This window comes from Carettochelys insculpta, chromosome 2, assembly GCF_033958435.1.
Source record: "Carettochelys insculpta isolate YL-2023 chromosome 2, ASM3395843v1, whole genome shotgun sequence".
NCBI classification, from domain to species: Eukaryota; Metazoa; Chordata; order Testudines; family Carettochelyidae; genus Carettochelys; species Carettochelys insculpta.
Window position 1 is genome coordinate 50,612,335 of NC_134138.1, and position 26,971 is coordinate 50,639,305.

The following is a 26,971-nucleotide window of genomic DNA, read 5'->3' on the forward strand; positions in this document are numbered from 1 at the left end:
AAATTCTCTTTCTTCCTCGAGTGTCCCCGTGGGTGCTCCACGATAGGTGACTACCCAGCAGTAACCCAAGAAAGGAGGTCGGTAATCGGGTTATGTGCAGCTTGCCCCCGAAAGGACCGCTGTCAAAAGACGGGTATCCTCTTGGAATACCCTGTGTAGGGCATAATGCTTGGCGAAGGTGTCGTAGGATGACCAGGTCGCCGCTCTGCAGATGTCTTTTAACGCAATGCCCTTGAAAAAGGCTGTTGATGCCGCCACCGCCCTGGTGGAGTGAGCCCTAGGCGGGGCCAGTAAAGGAGTCTAAGTTCGTAGCACATTTTTATACAGGATATGATGTGCTTCGAGATTCTCTGCGAAGAGAGACCTTCTCCTTTTGATCTGGGAGCGAGAGAGACTAGGAGTCTATCCGTTTTCCAGAAGGACTTAGTCCTGTCTATATAGAAAGCCAGAGTCCTCCTCACGTCCAGGAGGTGTAGGTGTGCCTCTTTGATGGAGTTATGAGGCTTTGGATAAAACGAGGGTAAAACTATAGGTTCGTTAATATGAAACTCTGAAGAAACTATCGGAACAAAGGCTGGATGCAGCCGTAAGGTTACCACCTCCTTTGAAAATACTGTGCAGGGTGGTGTTGCCATAACTGCCGTGAGCTCGCTCACCCTGCGAGCTGACGTGATTGCAAGAAGGAAGGTTGTTTTTATCTTAAGGAGACGGAGGGAAACTGTGGCTAAGGGTTCAAACGGTGGTCCCGTTAGCGCGTTAAGCACCAGGTGCAAGCTCCACGAAGGTGGAAGCGGTTTCCGAGGGGGGTACAGGTTTACCAGCCCCTTGAGGAACCTGGTAACCATGAGATGGGCAAACACTGTGGGTCCTTCCTCTTCATGCCGGAAAGCTGATATAGTGGCAAGGTGGACCTTTAACGAGGATAGGGAAAGTCCACCTCTCGAGGTCCAGTAAATATTCTAATATTACAGATATAGGCACATCAAGGGGAGCTAATTGCTTGGTAGAACACCATGCAGTGAATCGAGTCCATTTCTGCTTGTAGGTCTTCCTGGTAGAAGTCCTTCAGCTACTTTCTAGGACTTGTTGCACTCCCTCCGTACATGTACTCTCTAGGGAGCTGAGCCATGGATTAACCATTCTTGCAGTCACAGGCCTCGGGGGTGTGGATGCACTATGGACCCCTGGGCTTGCGTGAGCAGATCCGGCGCCACCGGAAGGGGCATCGGTGGGCAGTCCGACATGCGCAGAAGCAAGGGGAACCATTGCTGTCGATCCCAAGTTGGGACTACTAGGATCATGTGGGCTCTCTCTCTCCTGGCTTTCTGCAAGACCTTGTGGATGAGCACTGTGGGAGGAAATGCGTAGAGCAGGGGGCCCTTCCACGAGATCGCGAATGCGTCCCCCAGGGACCCCCGTCCCAGTCCTGCCCTGGAGCAGTATTGAGGGCACTTCTTGTTGTGTTGAGTGGCAAACAGGTCTATCTGGGGAAACCCCCATGCGTGAAAAAGCGGTCGTAGCAGATCGGAACGAATCTGCCACTCGTGTGTGAGTGCGAAGCGCCTGCTCAACTGGTCTGCCTTCACGTTGTGAGCGCCTGGTAAATACAAGGCTTTCAAGGTTATATTGTTGGCGATGCACCAGTTCCACAGCCAGACTGCTTCTGCACATAAGGCACGGGACCGAGCTCCTCCTTGTTGATTTATATAAAACATGGTGGAGGTATTGTCTGTATTGATCCCAACTACTTTGCCTTGTATATAGTCTCGAAAGTGTTTGCAGGCGTTGAACACTGCTCTGAGCTCCAGTATATTTATATGCAGCGACTATTCCGTAGGGGACCACAGTCCCTGCGTCACCTTTTCGCCCATGTGTGCTCCCCACCCTATGTGGGAGGCATCAGTGGTGAGGAAGATAGAGATTTGTGGTTGATGAAAGGGTACCCCTGTTAGCATGTTCTTGGGGTTCACCCACCATTGCAGGGATCTGTGCACCTCTGTTGTGGGCGACACCACCCTGCGGATGGTGTGTGTTGCCGGTTTGTAGACGCTTGCCAGCCAATGCTGCATGCTGCGCATATGCAATCTGGCGTTCTGTACTACGAGCGTTGCTACTGCCATGTGGCCTAGCAGCTGTAAGTACGTTAGAACCGGCACCATGGGGCTGGAAGTGATGACTTGTACAAGGGAACCAATAGCGCGAAAGCGAGCATCTGGTAGATAAACCCTTGCTGTGATAAGAGTTCATAGGGGCACGCATAAACTCCATGTCCTGTGTGGGGTCGATCTTTGACTTTGCCAGGTTGATGACCAGGCACAGCGAAGAGAACGTGCTTGCTGTAACGCGTATCATGCGTAGTACCTCTTCCTTCGAAGCCCCTTTCAGTAGGCAGTCGTCCAGATATGGGAATATAAACACCCCCTGTCTGTGCAGGTAGGCTGACACCACTGCCAGGGTCTTGGTAAAGACTCTGGGGGCTGAGGAGAGGCCAAACGGCAGAACCTTGTATTGGAAATGTTCTTTGCCGACCATAAACCGGAGAAAGCGTCTGTGAGCCGGGTGGATTGTTATATGGAAATACGCATCTTGTAAGTCGAGGGCTGCGAACCAATCTCCATCGTCCAGTGCCGTGAGAATAGAGGCGACTGTGATCATCCGAAAGCGTTGTTTGCGCAAGTACCTGTTGAGGCCTCGAAGATCTAAGATGGGCCTCCAGCCTCCTGTTTTTTTCTCTGTGAGGAAGTATCTTGAATAAAACCCTTTCCCTTGGAGTTGCTCCGGCACTCTTTCCACTGGCCCTATAGCATAAGATGGTCCACCTCCTGCTTGAGTCTCGCTTCGTGGGAGGTGTCCTTGAGATGGGGCCTGGGTGGAGGTCGTGGCGGTGGGAGCGACTGGAAGGGGATCACGTAACCCGTGGCTATGATCTCCAGTACCCATTCGTCTGTGGTGATCTTTTCCCACTGGGCGTAGAATGGTCGGAGGCGATGATGGAACATTAGCTTTGGATGACATTGCATGATGGTAGTGATAGTGCAGCCCTCGATCTGTCCTTCAAACTTGTTGCCTTTGGCCCTGCCCTGCGGATGCACAGCTCTGTTGGGAACGTCGCCTGGGAGTTCTATACTGTTGGTGCTGTTGATGCCGTCCTTGTTCGTAGCCCATTTGGTACTGAGCACGCTGGGGTTGATACGGGTATCGTCTTTGCTGAGGGTAATACTTTTTCTTCCTGTATGGAGGGGTATAAATCCCCAAGGTTCTGAGAGTGGCCCTTGAGTCTTTACTGGAATGAAGGACCGAATCAGTTGATTCGGCAAACAACTTCTGCGTGTCAAAGGGGAGATCGACAATCTTCACCTGCAGATCCCTCGGGATACCCGATGTCTGAAGCCAGGATTCCCTGCGCATGACCACTGCCGTAGCCGTTGAGCGTGCTGCCGTATCTGCTACGTCCAGGGCGATCTGAACTCCTGTCCTCGAGGCTGCGTAGCCTTCCTGCACGATGGCCTTCAGCACTGGCTTCTTATCCTCTGGAAGCGAGTCCATGAGACAAGTCAGTCTGGAGTAATTGTCAAAATTACGGTTCGCTGGGTGTGCTGCATAATTTGCCATTCTCAACAGTAGGGTAGAGGAGTAGACCTGTCTGCCGAATAGCTCTAGCTTCTTGGCATCTTTGTCCATTCCCCCTGCCTTGTACTGGGAAGTTTTCGACCTCTGTTGAGACGATTCCACCACCAGTGAATTTGGTTGTGGGTGACTAAACAGGAACTCCATGCCCTTCGCCGGGATGAAGTATTTCTTATCCGCTCTCTTGTTTATAGGTGGAGCGGACGCTGGGGTCTGCCATATCGTGGTAGCGGACTCCATAATTGCTTCGTTGAGCAGAATAGCTATTTTAGAAGAGGCCGGAGGTCTCAGGTTTTTGAGGAGCTTATGGTGCTTCTCCTGCACCTCTGCTGTTTGGATGCCTTGTGTAAAGGCCACCCTTTTAAACAGCTCTTGGAACTGTTTGAGATCGTCCGGGGGGTGGACATCCCCTGGGGCCGTAGCCTCGTCGGGGGAGGACAGAGAGGAACCACTGGGGTAAGCCTCCCTTGAGCCCTCGGGGTCCTGTTGACGATGATACATCCTCTCACTGGAGGCTTGCGAGGGAAAATCTCGGGGTTCCAGAACCAACTCCCCCTGAGACAGCTGCGTTTCCGTCCCCGTCCGCGATTGCCCTCGGGGATAGTGAACCGTCTGGGGGGGACCTGTCCCTGGGGGCGTGCTGTCTATGCCCAGCGTGATAGGGGCGACCATGGCAACGCGGGCACGGTTCCTGGGATGGAGACCTGGACCACTGTCAAGGCGCATATCCCCTGTGTCTGGGGGAGCGAGATCATCTGGGTGATTGAGACAGTGGTGAAACTGATTTGTGGTAGTACTCCAGGGGGTCAAATCCCAGAAAAGGCGAGGGTGGCCCAAGCCATGGTGACGCTGGCTGGAGGAACGGGGAGGGAGGCTCAGAGTAGACTGGGGGAGACCCCTGCCTCCTTGTTGGAGTTCGCAGCATAAGGGGAGGGCTTAGAGAGAGCAGCCCTGCAGCCCTGTCTGGAGAAGGGCTGCGGTGCCGGGTTTTCTCTGCTGCCTTTCCCCTCCCCTGTGGGGCTAACTCCGCCCCTTTCCGCGCCACGCTCGGCAAGCTTAACTGCGGTGCCGCGCGGGTGGTCTCCCCCGGCGCCTGCGAGCCCTGCACCGTCGGCGCCTCGGGGGTCTGTGCCGCTAGCTGCAGTGCCGCCGGTTCCGGCGCTTGCCTGGCCGCTGCTCTGACCGCGGTGCGGGCCAGCTGTTTAATCATCGGAGGCTCAGCCTCTGCCACGTGCGCTTCCACGCCGCCGCTTGTTTGTAATTGCGGCTGGCGCCTATGTGCTGCACCCGTCCCGCTCGCTGTGGCTGCCGGCAGGGATCGGGTTGGAGAGAGCTTCCTCCGTTTTTGCACTGATGGGGTGAGGGATGCCGCCGCCTTCCTTTTATGGGGCCCTGTGGGTTCCTCTTGTTGAGGCCGCTCCGGCACGTCTGGCTGGAGGGCCTTATCAAAGAGCAGCATTTTTAGCCGCATGTCTCTGTCCTTCCTGGCTCTGGCAGTGAGCTTTGCGCAGAAGGAGCATTTCTGGGTGACGTGAGATTCCCCCAGGCACCTAATACATTGACTGTGCCCATCGGAGGCCAGCATAGCTTCGCGGCATGACTCTCACTTCTTGAATCCTGAAGAGGACATTGCGGTGAGTCTTTAAGTTGTTAATAGGGTACTTAGCACCTTCTCTGTGCTTGTTCCCCTCTCTCAGACCCAGCCTGCCATGGCAGGAGGCCTAATGGCCTTACGTCCCCGGGCCTCCGCTGCTCCTCTGGTTACACATATTGCAATAAGAGAAAACAACAAGCTAACTGAAAGACTGAAAAGAAACTCTAAAAACACTAAGAACATTAAATACACTGACTCTGGCAGCAGCCTGAGCGGATTCCGTCTGCAGCCGATGGCGGTTAAGGAGGAACTGGTGGGGACCGGATCGCACACGTGGCCGGGAGCGCGCAAGGGTGCGGTCCGGCAGAAACTGCTGGAAAGATCCGATCTGCGGCGCCGGAGCGAGCCCGACACCTATCGTGGAGCACCCACGGGGACACTCGAGGAGGAAATAAGATTTTCAGTAATCCTCATATTTGACTTGGGTATCTAGTTGGAAGGCCAAAGCGAGGTTGCTTTAAAGGGAACTTTGTTTTGGCTTCTGGTAACCAGTAAGGTATTAAAGAAGCTGGTTTGTGCTAGCTTGGTAAATCTAAGCATTGGAATATCCCTCCATTTTTTACCATTTGCCCTACTTCAGTAAGCTCAGCATAGCTTACTTGGGAACCTGGTCACACCCACCATCTCTCTTCTGTACAAAGTCCCAGAAGAGGAGTGGGCACATTACCCCTTCCATAACACTTCCACTGCTCCCACAGGAAAAATGGGGAACAAATCCACTGCCTGATCCTCAAATACTCCCTGCTGAGGAGTCGGAGTGAATGGGGTGGTTCCTTGCTCCATGCTGCAGCCATAATCTGGGAAGAAAGGAGCATGACCTTGATATACCGCCCCCTACCCACCTACCTCCACCTCATGCTGTCAAGGCTTTACGTCATTTCAGCTCTGCACTACCCCCATTCTGACATTAGCTGTTGATCCTGCCCAAACTAAAACAGAAGGCAACACCATCTGCAATCTTGGGCATCAACAGCCACACCTGTGCATCAGTCTATTTCAAGGCAATGTCTACACTGGGGGACGGGGGGTGGGGGAGAGACAATAAGTTTAAGAGTCCAGGTAAACAGACTCAGTCTTGTGCTACATGCTGTAACTAATAGCACAAACCTTCCCCTTCTCAGGCCCCAAGACCCACATTCCTTCTCCCACCTGCTGACTGTTATATAGGCTATAATCTCTTCAGGCAGATCATGGTTATGAAACATCTACGATACTGAGCCCTAAATTCAGCAATGCATTCTCTAACATAACTCAAGGCCTACATCCTGGTTAGGAACTTTATAAACTAGATGTTCATACTGCTCTGACCCCTTAATGTGGCTGATGTAAAAAAAAAAAAAAGAGTACGTCTGTAATGACCAAAGCATTTTGCATACTAGTAATCAAGGATGCTGGCAACGCCCTATTTGCATCAAGAAACAAAGATGGACAGCATTAGGAACTACAAGTCACTGGTACAATGGCAACATGGTAGCAAAAGGAGGTCTGATGCCAAAGAGCATTGCAATGCCTTACATGATGAGTTGACTGGGACTTTCATTAATGTTCTGTTCACTCTGGTTTTCAGAGACAATATCTGTAATAAAGAAATTAAGTATTTCATTCACCATCATACCCACTGTAGTTTTTATAATTTCACTCCCAGTTTTCAAAACGTGAATGCTCCAGCCCAAGTCATCCTGAACTAATTCTGAGGAAGGTGTATATATTTCATGGACAAGCTTCCCTGAAGTTCACCTGTGTAGCAACCCCTTTAGCCACTAATTCTGTAATGGTATCAAAAGCACAAAAAAAAAGTTTTGCTTGGTAAAAATAGGAATAATTAAAATCAAATGATTTATGCAAAAAAGGTGAATTTTTACAGGTTTGCTACAAATGACAAAGAAGGGACATGATTAGAGCCCTGCAAATTCAGATACCTACAGACCATTGAGGGATCACAAATCACATGTGGATGCACACACACACGCTAAACATGATACCTTTCTATGAGTACTTGAAGGGTAAGAAACAAAGCAGAAGTGGTAAGATTTTGCAGCTCAAGGGAAATAACCAGAATTGGAGAAAATTGAGAAATTAAAAATGTTTTCTGAACAGCTAGACCTTAAACCATATTTATAATTTAGAAGCATCACTATAAATCACATAATCCATGCTTCAATATGCAGTAAAAAGTTAAAATGCAAAGTGAAACAGGGAGCTTTTGTAGGACCTAGCCGGACATTTTCCCCTAAGAGGAGAAAATTCTATAATACATTTGACAGGGTGTTACGGAAAAAGGCCACAGCAAGCACAATTGGTGACATGAAGAAAAAGCATTGATTTAAAAACTGGAAGGGAAAAAAAAATAAGCTTTTGGGTTGCTATTCCTTTAATAGAGCACGATCTTTAATGGAACTGTTGGTTCTAATTCAAAGAGACTTGAATGGAAGTTTCCATACATTTTGGTTTTTTTGCAAGGGCCACCCAGCACAAGCAAAGATCCTGTGCTCACTATAATTATTCTTTTTCTTTGTACAAGTTGTAAACATCTTGAATTGGACAAATTGTTGGATAAAGATACATTCCAGAACGCCAATATCACTGTTTCTCTTTTAAGTTAGTGACTCAGGAATAAATTCTGATGAAACTTCAATTAATTGGGAATTATTCACTATTCAGCTTCATAAAATCAGCATGTGCGCTACTTCTGACATCAATTTCAAGTAACACTGAAAACAGTAGATTGTCTTATGGTAAAAATCTTTATGGCATTAAAGAAGACGTCTATATAAATTCCTTCACTAACACATCCATTTCTGGTAATGGGCACAGCAAAAAAGAAAATCTTACTATTACAAACAAATCATCAGTTGGATTTACCCAGTTACAATAAATACCAAACAAATGAAGACTGCCAAACAAAATTATATTTGGTTAACACTTGATATGCCTGACAGGCTCCATGCTCTGAAATTCATAATCAAACAAACAATCTTCATGAGGGAACACTACCTATAAAACAAGACAGGATTTGTGAAGTCCTCATTTTCATCTCTTTCAGCAAGACCATAAAGTGCTCTCATTGAATGGCCCACAGAAGAAAAATAGTTGGTTGTGTGTCTTACATTTTATGATATATAAAGAAGGCATGAATGGGTTCCCTCTTTATTTTTTAACACTGAAGTACCAGGAATGTTTTCTGGTTTTATTGTATGACTCAAGTGTCTTAGACGTGGGACTATAAAAACTCTCAGTCCAAAGCTAAGGGGTAGCATTGTTTCATCTTTAACAGCTGCTTTTCCCCCAACTGGTTTGTTCAGGCAGTTAAACTATGAAGTGTAAAAAAGGCTGAAACGGTCCCCATATCAAAAATAATTCCCTAGTACTAGCAGGCTTTCCTGATGTGTTTTAAGTCTTCTCCAACGGAAGGTTTTTTTTCCACAGCTGCAGAAACACCATCTCCCCGATAAGAAGTAGGCTGATGGAAGCCTTCTTCCAGTGACCTAGCTGCATCTACACCAAGGATCAGTTAGGGATTGGTATGGTACTCAGGAGTGACCTAAATTGTAAGTACGGGCCATACTTCAGGGTTATAAACTGTTTTCCAACTGCTGATCTGATGGAACAGCAGCACTATAAACAGCATATGTGGACTAGTTCAAAGAGTCTACATCTAAAATGGCAACTATTGTAAAGAAAAAATGCAAAAGAATGAAAATCCCACACATGGGATTGTGGAACAGCAGTGCCATTATCAATTGGCACTCATTTGCTGTCATCTATAGCCATAAGAAGAAATGCCTGCTGAAGACGACAAAGACAGTTTTGAAAACCTGAGTTAAATAAAACTAAGAGGAGAATCTATAAAATAGGTTTGTGACTTTTTGAGTCAGGTAAGATGTTTAGCATCACTGGCTACAGCTCTCACGTTACTGAAGTATTAGGAAAGGCCTTAATATTGTTTAAATATGTTTAATATGGGATTATTAAAGCAGTAGCTTGATGATCATGCCAGTCTAGAATAGTATTCAACAGTTATTTAAAATACCTTACTAGAATGTCCATGATCACCACAATCTACAGGAAATGATCTAATAGGAGCCTGCACATCACATCAATTCTTCAGTAGAAATGCACAAAGCAGGAAAAAAAAAAAACCTCAAGCTACCTAAAATATACACTACTTACCTTTTCATTGTGGCAGAATATGCTATGTAAACCAAAATACTCAAAATATGCATGATATTCCATTTTGAGCAGCCAACATTTTAGAAAATAATATTCTAAAACATGACCTAAATCAGCAGAGTCTAGGTACTGTTTTAAACTGCCATTTCTGATATGTAGTCAGATCTCGTGCGCCTCTTAAAAGTTCCTTTGTTACTTTCACTTTCCAGCCTGGGAGGGAACCATTAAGCAATGAAGAGTCAAAGTATCAAGTGGCACCCATTATCCACGCACACTGGACTCGTACACTAGCTACCATTTTCTGTAGTGGTGTCTGTTAGCAGTTTTACAGAATTATAATGCTCTCCCAATCCATATGCATGTCTCATATACCTAAAAAAAGAAGCCATTTTAAAAAAATTAACATTTAACTAAATTTAAATTTATACAATATGCATATATTAACATATCTACTTTCTGCTTTATGACAGATTAAAGACATTGAACTAAAGTGCTAGACAGCATGAAAAAATGTATTATCCCAGAAACCAGGTCGAAAGTTTGACTCCATGTTTTCTTGGGAAAGGAGCATCTTTTTACTTTTGCTAATAAGAAGTCCTACACACATCATTAATGGAGCTTGTACATAAAATGATACAATACATTTCAATTGTAAATAAAATACCTTTTGCTAAATAACTGAAGACTATTAAAAAAAAAAATCAAAGTGACATGTTTGAGTGAGCATCTTTCGTTTTCTAACTTGATTTATCAATGGCTATTTTGCACATACAGTAAGCCCTCGCTATACGCAGCTTCACGATTTAACGCGAGTTTCGCACAATGTGAAGCTGCTGGGCTCTCAGCCTGTCTAGCTTTCTGCAGCTGTAGGCAACCAGGCAGGCTAAGAGCCCCTTCCCCAGGCCTTTCCAGAGCAGCACTAGGCACTGCTCGGGGAAGGTAGGGAGAAGGCTTTTAGCCCTCCTAACTTCCTGCCCCTGCGTTAGGTACACAGTATGCAGGGAGAGGGACAGCTCCTCCTGGCTGCACCAAGCCTTGGGGAAGCAGTGGCCACGGGCACTCCCGGCCTCATGCCCCGCCCCGAAGGGCCTAAGTACAGGACAATTGGTACCTTTTTAAAAATAAGTCAGGAGTCAGGATGCTTTTTTGGCATCCCATATGTGGGACCCTACCCAACACCCCCACAGCCCTGGCTCCAACACCCTGGTCGGGCTCAACCCACGCCCAAACCCACTGCTGCCCAGGTCCAACCCCCTGCACGCCCCATCTCAACTGCACCCTCCCACCCCTCCTGCAGCTCTAACCCATCCCAGGCTTAACCCCTCATCCCCTCCCATGACCCCAATCCCTCCCCAACTTACACGAAATTCAAGGTATACGAGGATTGTGCAGAAGGCAACCCTTGCATACCTCAAGGGATTACTGTATTTACAAGCCAAGTGATTCTGTAACATTCTCTAGTCAGAGAGATTAAATGGAGTATTTCAGTCACTACTGAATATTCTTTGAATATTCTCCTGTGAGAAAAACATTAAAATACAGAAGTAAATGTATCGACTTACACAAGTATCAATGGTTTGCTTGAATATTCTTCACCAACAATAATGGGAGGAGAATCCATTTGAATGACTTCAATTGTTTTTTTCAAAATATGTGATAGAGCCCTTAGCTTGAAGGCAGGAAAACATATGGAGAAGTACAATTAAATATAATGAAAAATACTTAGTTCCACCACATATACAATTAGTTCAGTTTAGTTCTGAAATTTAGGGGAATTTTTAGAAGCTAGGTTTTATAAAACCTAAGTAAATGCTCCTATGATTATTTTTAAAATTCCAACAAAAGATTTCTATTAAATGGTCTCTTGCTTTATTAATAAAATAGCATAGCACTTTGCTAGTTCTTAAGAACTGGAAAGAGCAACTAGTCTATTTGGAATACTAAACCAGAATGAAATACAAAAATACAGCATAAGCACTAAAAAGTTTATTTTGGTTTTTATTATAAATCTCACTCTCTAATTACTTTGCTCTATGGTAGCTTGTTTTGCTGTGTAACAAGTCAGCAAGCTGAAGTATGTTGATCCTGTTTAAACAAACAAAAAATATATAAAACCAACTTTCCATATAGAAAAAAAACTTTTCAAATCTTATTTTTTCTTATTTTCTCCCCCCCCCCCCCCGCCATATTGTCAACCATCAAATTAAAAACAAGTACAGGCAAAACCGAGAACAAACTAGTCTACTGTATAAAGTTTGTCAAGAGGTAAAAATTGGACTAATTATACTTTCTTTGTAAAATGCTTTGAGATCTATTGATAAAACATGCCATAGAAGAGTAGATGTTATTACCCATTTCTTTATAAAACTGTGCTTGATTAGGCCTCCAGAAGTTTCTTTTTTACAGAAATGCCCTTTCTTTGAAATGGAGAAGGGACATTTCTAAGAATTTGTTTCTAAAAATCCATTTGTTTTCAACCACTTCTGAGTTTCATCAACAACAACAAACAGTACCATACTTACTTCCAGCTGACCACCCCATGCAGCTGTGTTGACTATATCATCGCAGTACTTTTCAAAATCCTCTGCAGGGAAAAAAAAAAGTGAGTAAACCTCTCAGTAAAACTCTATCCTGGATGTGGGTGCTGGGTGAAAATACTGATGAGATAAACTAAAGAAATTTTGAACTGGAAAAAACAGAACACAATATAAAGGAATAAGAATGTATAAGTGCAGAGAAAAAGAAATATAGGAAAAAGATGCATGTGACAAAAGAAAAAAATATAGTGTGTTCTCTTGTTGGAAAAAAAGAAGAAAATGAGAGCAAAGACAGGAAAGATAGGAGTAATAAAATCAGAAAAGAGCAAGTTATATTTTAAGCACTTCTTTAATACATTTTGCAGACAATAAATCAAATTAAATACTATACCTAATACGTGCTACACAATAGCTTTAAACTACAGGAATCAGATTTGAGAGACAGCAAGCAGTGGAAGTATCTTTCTATCTAAATAGGGAGGACTGCCTTATGTGCATGATAGTTACAGAAGCTGAAAAACTTTTCTGACATCTGTCTTCAGCTCTACTATGTTTGCCTCAAAACTGATTGGGTTGTTTATTTCTCAATAACCTAGCAAGTAAGTCTGAGGGTTATAATCAAGATGTGTTCTTATAGATGAAACGAATTTAAAGAATAAAGTTAACTGACCTCTTCATAAAAGTCATTAATATTTTCTTGGTGAAAAATAAACTGGGCAAAATTTCACAATTAAGACAAAACATTTGCTTGGATAAACTGTCAGTCATTCTGATTGGTTAAAGGAAATCAGTTTGGATTTCAAAAACACTATGATGGGTAAAGATTTGAGGCAAACTGAAGTTTTATTTATTTTGATACACTGAAAATAAACCTACCAATAAAATAATAAGGGAATTTAAAATTTAAGAACGGAAGAAAAATCAAGCCATAAGACAATAGTCAGCCAGAAGTGCTACAGTACTGCTAACAACTAGCACTAACAATACAGCAGTACCTATATAATTGTCTTTTTCACATAGCTAATGTGAAGCATCAGCAATTACACATCATAAGAGGCAAACATGCAGATTAACTTCAACACCACTTAGGGTGATCATATTTCCCTAGCCCAAATACATGACATCCTGGGGTGGGGGGCAGCTCCCTGGCTGCCCCTTGCCTCAGAACACTGGGCATGGAACTGCCAACCCTGTGGGGGACCTTGCCAGCTGCCCCACGCCTCAGACCACCAGGAACAGGGCTGCCACCCCGTGGGAGACCTCCCCAGCTGCCCCGTGCCTCAGGGGGCCAGGAATGGGGCCTCCCCAGCTGCCCCACGCCTCGGGGTGCCAGGAATAGGGCTGCTGTCCCTGCACTGGATCCCACTCCCACCAGCTGCCCCATGCCTTGGGGTGCCAGAAACAGGGCAGCAGCCACACTGGTGCTCCTCCTGGCTTCCCTGAGCTGTGGGAACCGGGCGGCAGCCACATCCCAATGGCAGGACCCCCTTGCTGGCTCCCTCTCCGGTCAACGGATACACCTGCGCTGTTTGCACGGGAAGGGGAAGAGACGTGGTCAGCTCTGCAGGGGGCCTGAATACTGGACAATTGGCCTCTTTGTTAAAATAAATTGGGAGGCCTTCCTGGTGCCCTAAATACAGCGCTGCCCCAGCCAAAAATGGGGGACAGATGATCACCCTAACAATACTGTACTAATACCCAACTCTATGGCACAAGTGATAACCACACGAACAATGCTGAACTCTGGACTAACTGGCATGTTAACAGGAACAACGAAGTATATCACACTTTTCTGTATCCTGGTCATATGGAAGTATAAGCTCCCTTCCGCTAAATGCCTATTCTAGATACAGGGGTTAGTACTGTACAGTACAGTATAAAGAGCATGACTAAGCATTTCTAAAGAAGGGGCTATTTTGCTATTGAGGCATAGATTACTTGAAATAAATCAGGAAGACATAGCTGGACATTGACTTTCATGTCAAAGTCATGTTTACAATGTGTTTCCCGGACTACTTAATCAAAGGCATATTTTCTTCCAAAACAAGATTCAGCAAAGCTAACAGTAACATCAATCCCAGCAAGATTTAAACTGTAAACAAAATTAGCTTTATGTTAGAGAGCCTATCTTCATTATAATTGCACTCACTCAAGGAATGTGCTTACTACACTGTTACCTGGTCAAGGCGTGAGGGGGTTCCATTTCACACCTTAGAGAAGATTAACTGTGTTACATAACCAGGCTGAAGATACATTTCCTATGTGTAGATTAACACCTTCAAGACATTTGCTTAGTAACAAAAGAGATTATGATCCTGTCTACACTACCAAGCAGAACCATGATCAGGGCACAACCATGCGTTGCTGGTCAAAAGCCAGATATTACTGCAATACCGATAAGTTCCAGAACTACTGGTAACACGTAAAAAGACTCTTAAAAGAACCATTTAAGAACCATTTATTAAATTATAATTCTTACCTCGGCTATACAAATCTCCTGTGTTGGGATTTGTTAGAAATGGCAGGAAATCATCAACATGACTTCGCATGTACTCTGCAGTTTGACTTCTCAGGGTTGCAACAGTCCAGGAGTTTTGCTGATTCTTGAGCTGGTCTTCCACAGCTCGGTACATGCAGTGACCATCTGATGGGATCTGTTTAATCTCTAAGTGCCTTGCTGCCAGTATCTGGGCAAGCCTTTGACTTTCAAGATGTCTGGCTCCTGTTAAATTTTCTATCTCAGCTTCTGCTATCCTTTCTTCTCTTTCCTTCTCCAATGCAGCCTTTTTTTCCTTGGATGGGAAGCACAAAAAAGAATGCTGAACAGATGTGGATTTCATACGAAAAACAAAGCTCGAGCTCACAATTGGTCCCAAGCATCTGTGCAATTTTTGTTTTCCTGCTTAGTCCTATGTAATTCAGAATTTTTTTTGTTCAGACTGAGGTCTGTACAATACCATGGTGCCACTAAGGAAGGTCAATATCTTCCCAGTTAATACACTAAAATTCACCCTTCAGGAAAGAAACTTTGTACCGTGGAACTGGCAAATTAATTTTCCAAGTTGGTGCCTAAAGTTAGGTACCTAAATCCAAAGACAGCTAAATCACTTGTTTATTTAGGTGCCTAACTTTAGGCACATGGTTGAAAATTACAGCTTAGGAGTTTTTCTTGAAGCCATGTTATACTGAAGCATTTCCAGGATTTTTATTCTATCACCTGATCTCAAGTCAAGTGGGCTCACAAGTTACTATTTTGATGGAAGACCTTCAGAAAACGTGCAGAAGGCAGCATTGTCAGTTCTTGACTAACGTAGATCTCACTCAAAAGATCCCGTCTGCACTAAACCCCTCATCAATCTATGCTACACAGCTCCAGCTTTGCTATTTGCCAAGCTGAAGATGACATACCACTTGGAAGACACCACAGTGGGTAAGGTCGGTGGGGACCTCTCTCCCATCAACTCTGGCTACTCTTCTCATTCTTGTTGAGTACTGAAGTTGATGGGAGAGCACTCAGAAACTGATTTATTGTGTGCAAGCAGAAAAATAAATCAACAGCTGGTGAATCAATTGCTGCATCTTCAAGCCATCGTGAAGTAGAGACAATTCTTAAGTCATTTATCTTTTAGAGGAGTTATAAAACTGATGCTCTGACCCCCTGAAGTCCTTAAACATCTTAATATTTTTTGTGTTGCAAAGATGGATAAATTTCAGAGTCCTAAGCAATTCCAGCTGAGATAATATACTGCGTACCCAAATGTCGCCTCTGAATATTCATACTGGTGGGGTGATTCATTTACCCACATCTACTGAGTTCCCAGAAGCCTATGGAAAGCAATATCTGCTGTTGCCAAGCAATTGCTTCTTACAGCACATGATGTCAGGAGATTATAGGAGGCTCATACAACACCAAGTGCCTCAAGTTCCTCCTGATAAACCCTACGAATACTATGATAGAAATATTCCACTTAGGGTTAATGCACAGAAGTGACATCCTCAAAGAACTACAGTTACAATAAGTAATACTTCTTTAACAGGTTTCTACATTTTCCAATTCATGCCCATGGGTTCATGAGTTCTAATTAAACATGTAAAGAAATGCCCCTATAAAGAGATTCAGATGTATCAACACAGGAGTAACAGTCTTTAAAAGCATTTAGAGCAGGGCTTTCAGACTGGGTCATGGCTCATCAAGATAAGCCACTGGTGGCTACAAGACAATGTCTTTACTTGATCTGCAAGCAGGACTGCTTACATCTACCAATGGCTGCGGTTCACCATTCCCAGCCAATGGGAGCTGTCAGAAGCGGTGGCCCAGCCCATGTCACTTCCCACAGCTTGTATATTGGCCAGGAACAGCAAACCACAACCACTGGGAGCTACAAGCAGCCCTGACTGAAGACAGTCAGAAAAACAAAGCATCTTGCAGCCCACCAGCAGCTTACTCTGATGAGCCATGGCCCAAAGTTTGAAAACCCCTGACTCAAAGCATCCAATATAGCACCCTTGCAGATTGCTAGTGGAAAATCATCCAAGTAAGCTACCAATTTAAAGTTGGCCAAAACTGAGGAATTCTGGTTTGAGGGGAAATTGATACAGTTTTATTCCAAATCAGAATGAAACATATTTTTCAAAGTTTCCCACAAGCCAGAAATTCTGAAAAATTTCATTTCCAAATGCATCAAAATGAGGTGTTTCAGAAACAGTATGTTCCAAAGGACTCTGTCAGTTTAAAACCGACAAGAAGTATGTTAATTTCAGACAGCAGCTGGCAGGGCTCCCTGCCCCACCATATGGACTGCCCTAGAGGCAGGGTCCCTGGACTTCAAGTATCCCAAGCCAACTAGCTCTTGTGACTGAGTACTGAGGAGTCATCTGCCGGATTATCCAGACTCCCTACTGCAGAACCAGAGGCTGAAAAGCCCAGAGAGTCTATGCTCAAATAGAAGCTCTCAGGACTTCCTTGCTCCCTGCAAGAGACCAAAGTCACAATCTGGCTAGAGACTGAGCTTCCAGGCTTCTACTTCCATGGAAGAAAGACTGGGAGCCCTCATGGCTCTCAGTGTTTCCATACTCCAGGCTCCAAGGTAGGGATACTGGAAGCTCTGGCATAGCACAGCTGCCCTGGAACTACTGACACTGGATGTGCTGAGGTCCTTGACAGGCTGTCTTTAAATCACAAACCTTGGAATAAGGGGATTTCCTGGCAGGCTGAGGGGACCAACCTGTAGTTCAATTAAAATTTGTCAAATGCAAGATGGTCTACTGAATTAGCATTTGTTGATTAAACTGTTTTCAGATTATTCCTAGTCAGCTCTATCAGCTGTATTAAACTTGATAGAGTGTACTGGAACGCTGCCTACATTTCTTTAGAGATTTAAGTAAACAATACAAATAGCAGTTGCTCGGCATAGCCAAGCGTTAGTAAATGCATATTCTAGTGTGACAATGCCAACACTTTTTTGAAGAAAAAACACGGAAATTGGTGTCATACCCGCCTTTTTTGTGCTTTTGATATTCGAGGTTGCTGAATCTGTTGCTCTCTTTCCTCAAGCTGAAAACTTGCAATACTATCAACCACGGATTCTACCTAGAGGGAAACACAATTCTGAACATTTTAGTTAATATGAGTGAGAATGGCGAATTGCAACACTTTCTTGGAAATTTCTCTTAAATTTGTTTCAATCAATACCAGTTTACACTTTAGAGTTTAAATACTCAACAGCATTTTTAACCTTCAAAATATGTTAAGAAAAAACATTTTAGCTTCCTTTTATTTGTAGGAAGGCAGCCAATATTTTATCCTATTAGATTATCACATTTATTTCATGATATACACGCCCCACTTCTATTTCCTCACTATCAGGAATGTTAAGTCAGTCTACTTAAGAACATGTTGATCAAGACCCTAAAGCATCATGCATACAGTGAAAATTACATTAGACAACCTCCAAAACACTAGACTCAGTCTTAGCCATAAATGGAAGCTTCACCTGATCTGCACACCTTGAAATCCAATACCACAAAACTTCAGAATTTGAGAGAGCTAATCAACATAATTAAATCTGTCAAACGTCACAAGGACCTAGGTAACAAGTTATATATCCAACTTTTCTGAACGTTAACTATGCAATCCAACATTCTCTAAAGACTCTTCTACATACTATCTCATCCACAGAACTTAAGCCAGATGAACTGTAATGTTTCTGCCACACTTTGCCAGGTCTTCTGCACTGAGCTAATTCCCTATACATATTAAAAGTGGAATGCTTGACCTTCTCTCTATAGCCCTACCTTATTTACTGCACAACTGCTGAATTTGTCAGTGCTGCATGCAGTGTTATTGTACCCTGTTGGTCCCAAGATATCAGAGACACAAGATGAGTGAAATTACAGGAAAAACTTCCACTGAAGAGACAAGCTTTTGAGCTACACAGAGCTCTTCTGCAAGTCTGGGAAAAACAGAGTGTCACAGCTAAATACAATATGAAAGACAGAAAATGTGCTAATCACTTATGCCAAACTAAGGGACAATTCAAGATGAAGCAGCCTGTAAGCACCCCTTTATTTATAGGACAAAAATGGGATTAGTGAGTTCCTGATCGTTGCGAGAAGCCATAAATCCAGTCTCTTTATTAAAATCATGATTTTGTGTGTCTAGTTAGGTTAAAAATTTATACTCCCAGGCTTGTCTTTTGAACTTGTTATGCAGGTTTGCGCTAAGGATGAGGACTGACAGAACAGATGTTTCATGATCACTTTGCAAGAAGAGTTGATGCACAGGTAACAGGATGATGAGCTTTCGTGGGACAGACCCACGGGATCAGATCCGATGAAGTGGGTCAGTCCCACGAAACCTCATCACTGAATAAATCAGTGTTAATCTTTAAAGTACTACATTACTGCTGCTTTGTTTTGTTGGAGTACAGATGAACATGGTTACTTTGTTACTAGGTAACAGGATGGTTTTGTCTCATTTTCCTGTGAGATTTCACCGGCGAGCATAGTGACTATCCAAATGATAGTTACTAAAGCATACAGTGTGCTGAATGAGGACCACCATATGTGACAGGCACATATAGGGTGCACAGATATTGAAAAGTGTGTTACGGGGCAGGGTTGTTGATCATTGTAGCAATGGGGATAGATGCAAAACTTGCCAACCTGTTTTTTTCTAGCAGGGTCTAATGCCACTTTGAGATGGTGTGTTGGGCTTTTTGGAGAGCTTGCTTCGAAGGATGGGTGTGGAGGCCAGAAGAGAGGGCTCAGGAAAGATTTCTTTCAGGATGTGGTGCCCATCAAGTATGGGTTGTAGTGGTTTGATACCTCATATAAGCGCCAGTTTGGTGTGGCAAGAAGAGGAATGTGGTCAGGGAGATTTTACTTCTGTATTAAAACAGGTTATTTCCCTCCATGCTATATAAACCCTGGATTCTATTCTTCTACTGCATTTTTCATCTGAAAAAGTGGGTCTTACCCACAAAAGTTCATGAGCTAATACATTTGTTTTTAAGATGTTACAGGACTGTTTGTTATTTGTAAAACTATAAACTAACACTGCTACCCCTATAAAGAAAAAGCAAACAGTACAGTAACACCTTAAAAACTAACAATATTATTTATTAGGTCACAAGCTTTTGTGGGAAAGACGCATTTCAGTTTCTGAAGCAGAACTGAGAGAACACTAAGGAATCAGCTAAAAATTAAAAGTGAAAAGTAAGGAATGGGGAAGAGGGAACAGAAAGGAGGGGAAGATGAAAAAATAAAGTAAACCTCTGAGGAGAGTGAATTAAGTGGGATGTCTGCTTGCTTTGTTTTGCGAGGATACAAACACGGCTACCCCTCTGAGACTACAGGAGTCCCTCGACTTAAGCATAACTCGAATTTTGCATAAGTCGGGGGAGGGGGGGGCAGCATTTTTCCCCAGTGGAATTCACATTCTGCAGCCAGGGAAGCAGCAGGAACACCTGAAACTCCTTCTGAGAGGTAAGTCCTAGGGTTGGGAGGGGACACAGCTGGGAAGAGTTAAGCTTGACAGTGGGTTGGGGCCATGGAAGGGGACAGCGTGATTAAGCCTGGGGTGGGTTAGGGCTGAGGGGGTGGAAATGAGCCAGGCCACAGAAGGTTTGCGTAGGGGGTGGGGGGAGGGTTGTAGGCCAGGGGAGCAGGATTTTGAGTTACGCTTAACTGACAATGCACGTTAAGTGCAACTCAAAATCATGTATTTTGAGGATTTACTGTATTTAATTTCTGATAGTTCTTCTGGGTGTGGCGGGGCAGGGCAGGGTAGGGCAGGGCAATTACAATTACACCTTTCACCCACCAGGGGCTGCTGTGATGCTACAATGGAGGGCAATGGTACAAACAGGCAGGAAAAGAAACTGCGTTTCTCAAAGCATCCTGCCCAACGGAGGACACGAGGCGTGGAATTGTGGCAGGGGGAGAGTACAGGATTAGGGTTTCTGACCTCCCTCTTCTTTAAGGTCCCTAAAATATGTTATACAACCTTCATAGCTGGTTTTCTGCATATAAAAGCCCAGGCTGGAATTTGGGTATAGGTTAAGCAAGGCAATTGGTTGGGTCCCCATACCACAGGAATCCTCACAAAGCTCAGGTGCTCAGATTTTGGCTTCAGTTCTAGCTGGCAGTGCTCAAGGCCTAGGCTTCAGCCCCACATAATGGGACTCTGGCTTTCTGTTCTGAACCCCAGCAAGACTAAAACTGGATGCAAACCCCTGGCTGAGACGCAACAGCATCAGGAACACTGGACTTCAAAAGCATTAGTGGATGGGCACCAACTGGGTCAGGAGCTGAATGGGAGTGATGGTGCAGGCAGTGTAGCGTTGCATGGGCACACGGAGAGCAGAGGCAGATGTGTCTTTCTGAATGGTTGAAAAGGGCTAGACAGCAAGCCAGCATCTGCAATAGGGAGGCCTCCCCCACAAAACTCCTTAATAATCCTCTCACACAGACCCCAAACTTATTCCACCTATACCAAACAACTCTCCAGATTCATGCCCAAGTTTCTTCCCAACAATTATTTCCCTCTCCCTCAGCTTTGCCCCCTCCCTGACTCCCACAAGCTTTTCCACAATTTCTGAGGGGTGTAAGAAATATGTTTCTGTATTCTAGTTTAAATGAAACATTATCAAAGTTCAGTATTAATATGCCTACTAAAAAATCAATTTGTCAAAAAAATACTTCCTGAGTCCTATTTATCATCTGTATTGTTAAAGACATACTTGCCAACAGGTATTTTGAAATTATCAAAATAATTGAAAAGAAGATAAATACGATGTGTTATCTGGATAGATAGAATGGGGGGGAACCGCAGAAATTTTAAAATATTGCATACAGAATTTTCAATTTTCCAGGAGTAATTGATTCAATCCATTTTATTTCAGAATACAAGCAGAGCAAGAAAGCTTGTTTTTAAACACAAACGCGTAGGAAGTATTCCATCTTGAAAGGAGTACAAGAATCGCATCACTGAAGAACCTCTCACAAAAACAGTCAGTAAACAGACAACCACACGAGATGCTTAGAGTGAAGACATACTATTAGGACAGGGGTGAGCAAACTTTTTACATCAGGCCCAACTTTTCATCCCTCCAATTAGCAGGGCTCCCCCACCTAGTCTAATGGAATTCAAACCAATGGATATTTTGGTTTTGTTCATATGGGAGGCAAAAAAAAAAAAAAAAAAAAAAACCCACCACAACACACACACACCTTTTGGCTTGTGTAAGAAAATAAGTTTGTAGAATGTAAAATCTTTATTAACCACTATGTAAATGTGAATGAACATCCACAAAAACATTAACATATTTCAACATTTTTAATGAGATGGATGAGCCTGAGACCCAGCAGCCAACCACGCTGCACCTCCCCTTATGAAATTTCACACCCCCTGAGGCCTGCCCCCCACTTTGCTCAGCCCTGCTATAGGAGCTAAAAGTATATTTTTTAAAAACAAAAAGCAAAGTACGACAAGAATGAACTGCCAGCACTCTTAATTTGATATACAAGTTTGCTCTTAAAACTCCCTCAAAAATAATCTGATTTGTTTTCTATAGCACTCATTACCTTCAGCATCTTGCATGCCACACAAGATTTATTATCACCATAATCCTGAGAGAGGGCGCAAGAAGACTGGTTTTGGGCCAGAAATCTATTTATCTGTGAATATACCTTTCAATCATTCTGCCCTGAGTTACAAATATGTAGCTAGACAATGTCAGTGAAAGTTGATATTTGCCCCCAAGACCTTACAAACAAGCTAAACATAGTAGTAGTAGTAGTAGTAAGCTAAACATAACTGGTACCTTATCTTGCTCAGGTAAAGTTTCCTTCAGCTGTTTCAGTTCCTCCTTGTGCTTCTGTTCCAGTTCTGCCTCCAGTTTGGCAACATCATCAACCAACTGTTTTCTTCTCTTTTTGTCATTCTTAGGCACAGCATTTTTCATACCTTGAATTTTGGCTATAGGAACACCAAGTAGAATGAAAAATGGTTACATCTAAGAAATGAAATATGCCAAATTTATTAGTGCAAATGTGATTAAAATCAGTCATATAAATCAGGTAATATTTTGACATACTAGTATGTTATAACAGTTAACAGGGTATATGACTGCCCAGTATGATTACCACATTTCAGAACTATACTTTTATACAATTATCAACCCTGGAAGGAAGCAAAAAAAAAAAAAAAAAAATATTCCAGCTACAGCAATACATGCTGAAACTCCCAAGTCCGGCAACCTCAGGACCTAAGCGGTCCCAGACCAAGAGAAGTCAATAACCTCCTGCTGGGCTCCCCGCCCAGCTGTCACGCATAGAATCATAGAACAATGGAGCTGGAAGAGACCTAAAAAAGTCATCAAGTCCAGCCCCCTGCTCTAAACAGGACCAAACCCATCAGATCAGCCCCGCCAGGGCTTTGTCGAGGCGAGACTTAAACACCTCCAGGGATGGAGATTCCACTACTTCCCTGGGTAGACCATTCCAATCCTTCACCACCCTCCTAGCGAAAAAGTTTTTCCTAATGTTCAACCTGGACCTTTCCAACCACAACTTGAGCCCATTGTTCCCTGTTCTGCTATCCGTGACCACTGTGAACAGCCTCTCTCCAGCCTCTTTGCAGCCTCCCTTCAGTAAGTTGAAGGCTGTTATCAAGTCCCCGCTCAGTCTTCTCTTCCGCAGACTAAACAGTCCCTATTCCCTCAACCTTCCTTCATAAGTCATATGCTCCAGCCCCCTAATTATTTTGGTCACCCTCCGCTGGACCCTCTCCAGTGTATCCACATCCTTCCTATAAATGGGGGCCCAGAACTGGACACAGTACTCCAGATGCAGCCTCACCAAAGCCGAATAAAGAGGAATAATCACTTCTCTGGATCTACTTGCAACGCTCCTCTTGATGCAACCTAATATGCCATTAGCTCTCTTGGCTACAACGGCACACTGTTGACTCATGTCCACCTTCTCGTCCACTACAGCTCCCAGACCCTTTCCTGCAAAACTACCACCGAGCCAGTTGGTATAGCTTGGGATTCTTCCGGCCCAAGTGCAGGACTCTGCACTTGCCCTTATTGAACCTCATCAGATTTCTTGCAGCCCAGTCTTCCAATTTGTCTAAGTCAATCTGGACCCTGTCCCTACCCTCCAGCGTATCTACCTCTCCCCCTAGCTTAGTGTCATCCGCAAACTTGCTGAGGGTGCAATCCAACCCCTCAGCCAGGTCACTGACAAATATGTTGAACAGAACAGGACCCAGAACCAAACCTTGGGGCACTCCACTAGAAACCGACCACCATCCCGACATCGAGCCGTTGATCACTACCCTCGGGGCCCGACCTTCTAGCCAGCTTTCTATCCATCTTAACGTCCATTTACCCAATCCACATTCCTTTAACTTGCTGACAAGAATATTGTGGGAGACTGTATCAGAAGCTTTGCTAAAGTCCAGATAAATTACATCCATTGATTTTCTCCTATCCACAGAGCCAGTTATCTCCTCATAGAAACTAATCAGATTGGTCAGGCATGACTTGCCCTTCATGAATCCATGCTGACTATTCCTGACCACTTTCCCCTGCTCCAAGTGCCTCAAAATGACTTTCTTGAGGAGCCCCTCCATGATTTTTCCAGGGACTGATGTAAGACTGACCGGCCTATAGTTCCCTGGATCATCCTTCTTCTCTTTTTTAAAGATGGGCACTACATTTGCCTTTTTCCAGTCATCCGGGATCTCTCCTGATCTCCACGACTTTTTGAAGATAACAGCCAAGGGCTCGTCAACAACATATGCCAACTCCCTCAGAACCCTAGGATGAATTAGGTCCGGGCCCATCGATTTATGTACATTTAGCTTTTTCAGATAGCTCCTAACCTAGATTTCCCCACCAGAGGCTGTCCACCTTCATCCCACAATGCATCACTTATCGCATTAGTCCAAGAACTGTCTTTGTCCGTGAAGACAGAGGCAAAGAAAGCATTAAGTACTTCAGTTTTCCCTACATCGTCTGTCACTGGGTTACCTCCCTCATCCAGTGGGGGCCCCACACCCTCTCTGATCACCTTTTTCTTGGTAACATGCCTGTACAAACCTTTCTTGTTATCCTTCACATCCCTTGCGAGTCGCATTTCCAGTTGTGCTTTCGCCTTCCTGCTAACTGCCCTACATTCTCAAGCTATATGTTTATATCCCTCCCTAGACATCTGTCCAAGTTTCCACTTTTTGTAAGCTCCCTTTTTGTGCCTAAGTTTTCCAAGGATTTCCTCATTAAGCCAGTCTGGTCTCCTACCATATTTACTTCTCTTGCTGCGCATCGGGACAGTTTCTTTCTAAGCTTTCAATAGGGCTTCCTTAAAATAGTGCCAGTTTTCGCGGACTCCTTTTCCCTTCATGATAGCATCCCAGGGGATTCTGCCATCAGGTTCCTGAAGGAGTCAAAGTCTGCTTTTCTGAAGTCCAAGGCGTGTAATTTGCTGCTCTCTTTCCTTCCTTTGGTCAGTATCCTGAAGTCTACCATCTCATGATCACAGGGGAAGATTCCAGGTTGTCCCCCACCTCTACCTTCCCTATTAGTTCCTCCCCGTTTGTAAGCAGCAGGTTGAGATGCACACGACCTCTGGTCAGGTCTTTCAGCACTTGTACCAAGAAGTGATCCCGAACATTCCCCAGAAGTTTCCTGGACTGCTTGTGTACTGCCGTATTGGTCTCCCAACAGATGTCACGGTAATTGAAGTCCCCCATGATAATGAGAGCCCGCGATCTGGAAACTTCTCTCAGTTGTCTAAAAAAAGCCTCATCTACCTCAACATCCTGATTTGGCGGCCTGTAGCAGACACCAACCACCACATCTCCAGTGCTGCCTACGCAGAATCACAGGGCTGGAAGGGACCTCAGGTGGTCATCTAGTCCAGTTCCCTGCTTCAAGCAGGATCAAACCCCATTAAGTCATCCCAGCCAGGACTTTGTCCAGCTGGGACTTAAAAACCTCAAAAGGATGGAGAATCCAACACCACTCTAGGCAACGCATTCCAATGCCTCACCACCCGCCTGGTGAAGTAGTTTTTCCTAATATGTAACCTACACCTCTCCCTCTTCAACTTCAGACCATTACTCCTTGTTCTGCCATCTGACACCACTGAGAACAGTTTCTTACCCTCCTTTTTAGAGCTCCCCTTTGGGAAGTTTGAGGTGATTTAATAGCAGCCTTCAAGTCTTCTCTTCTGTAAACCAAACAAGCCCAAATCCCTCAGCCTATCCTCACAGGTCTTGTGCTCGAGACCCTTAATCATTTTTGTTGCCCTTCGCTGAACCTGCTCCAGCAAATCCACATCCTTTTTATACTGGGGGGCCCAAAACTGGACACAATATTCCAGATGTGGCCTCACCCGTGCCGAATAGAGAGGAATAACTACTTCTCTAGATCTGCTCGAAATGCTCCTCCTAATTCACCCTAGTATGCCATTAGCCTTCTTGGCTACAAGGGCACACTGTTTACTCATATCCAGCCTTTCATCCACCATAACCCCTAGGTCCCTTTCCATCGTACTGCTGCTGAGCCAGTCGGTCCCCAGCCTGTACACTACTACGCTTGACCCACAGATTCTCAACAGGCTTTTCTCCCTTTATGTACTGGAGTTTCAAGCAATCATAGTGCTCTCTTACATACAGTGCAACCCCTCCTCCTTTTCTCCCTTGCCTGTTCTTCCTGAACAGTTTATACCTTTTCATGGCAGCACTCCAGTCATGTGAGTCATCCCACCAAGTCTCTGTTATTCCAATCAAGTCATGGTTCTCCGACTGAGCCAGGGCTTCTAATTCCTCCTGCTTGTTACCCAGGCTTCTGGCATTGGTGTACAAACACCTTAGATAAACAATCCATCTCCCCACCCTCACTACTCGAACCAAAGGTCCACATTTGTTGTACATTTCTCTTTGCATTTCTTCCCGGCCTCCAAGTTCCTTTCTACCCACAGGGTTTCAGTCACCATCCCCCAGCGAACCTAGTTTAAAGTTCTCCTCACTAAGTTTGCAAGCCTACTTGCGAAAATGCTCCTTCCTCTCTTGGTTAGGTGGACCCCATCTCTTCCCAATAATCCTTGTGCCTGGAACAGCGTCCCATGATCAAAGAATCCAAAGCCCTCTCTCCGACACCACCTGCGTAACCATGCATTTACTTCCTCAATTCGAAGGTCCCTACCTAGCCCTTTCCCTTCGACAGAAAGGATGGACAAGAACACCACTTGCTCCAAATTCTTTGACCCTTCTTCCCAGTGCCACATAATCCACAGTAACCCACTCAAGGTCATTCTTGGCCGTATCATTAGTTCCCACATGCAGAAGTAGGAAGGCTTAGTATTCCGAAGGCTTGAGCAGTTTTGTAAGGCTCTCAGTCACATCCTGAATTCGAGCTCCTGGTAAACAGAACACCTCACGAGATTGCAGACTTCTTCCCTGCTTTCAAGGCTC

General features: G+C 44.5%; 1 protein-coding gene across 5 annotated transcripts in view; it reads right to left on the reverse strand.

The window, feature by feature from the left end:
• Positions 1-26,971, reverse strand: part of OTUD6B (OTU deubiquitinase 6B) — a 30,068-nt gene continuing 3,097 nt past the window's right edge. For 2 of the 5 annotated variants that reach the window (XM_074986959.1, XM_074986960.1), the window contains exons 2-7: positions 22,314-22,468; positions 17,483-17,578; positions 14,468-14,780; positions 11,974-12,035; positions 11,014-11,120; positions 8,007-9,823 (exon numbers count right to left, since the gene is read on the reverse strand). In XM_074986959.1, coding sequence (XP_074843060.1) covers positions 9,739-9,823; positions 11,014-11,120; positions 11,974-12,035; positions 14,468-14,780; positions 17,483-17,578; positions 22,314-22,468 — 818 coding nt within the window. In that variant the 3' untranslated portion in view covers positions 8,007-9,738. Of the gene's footprint in view, positions 6,858-8,006; positions 9,824-11,013; positions 11,121-11,424; positions 11,537-11,973; positions 12,036-14,467; positions 14,781-17,482; positions 17,579-22,313; positions 22,469-26,971 lie in introns of those variants that run through there. The other 3 variants (XR_012644384.1, XM_074986961.1, XM_074986958.1) reach the window with 3 other exon arrangements.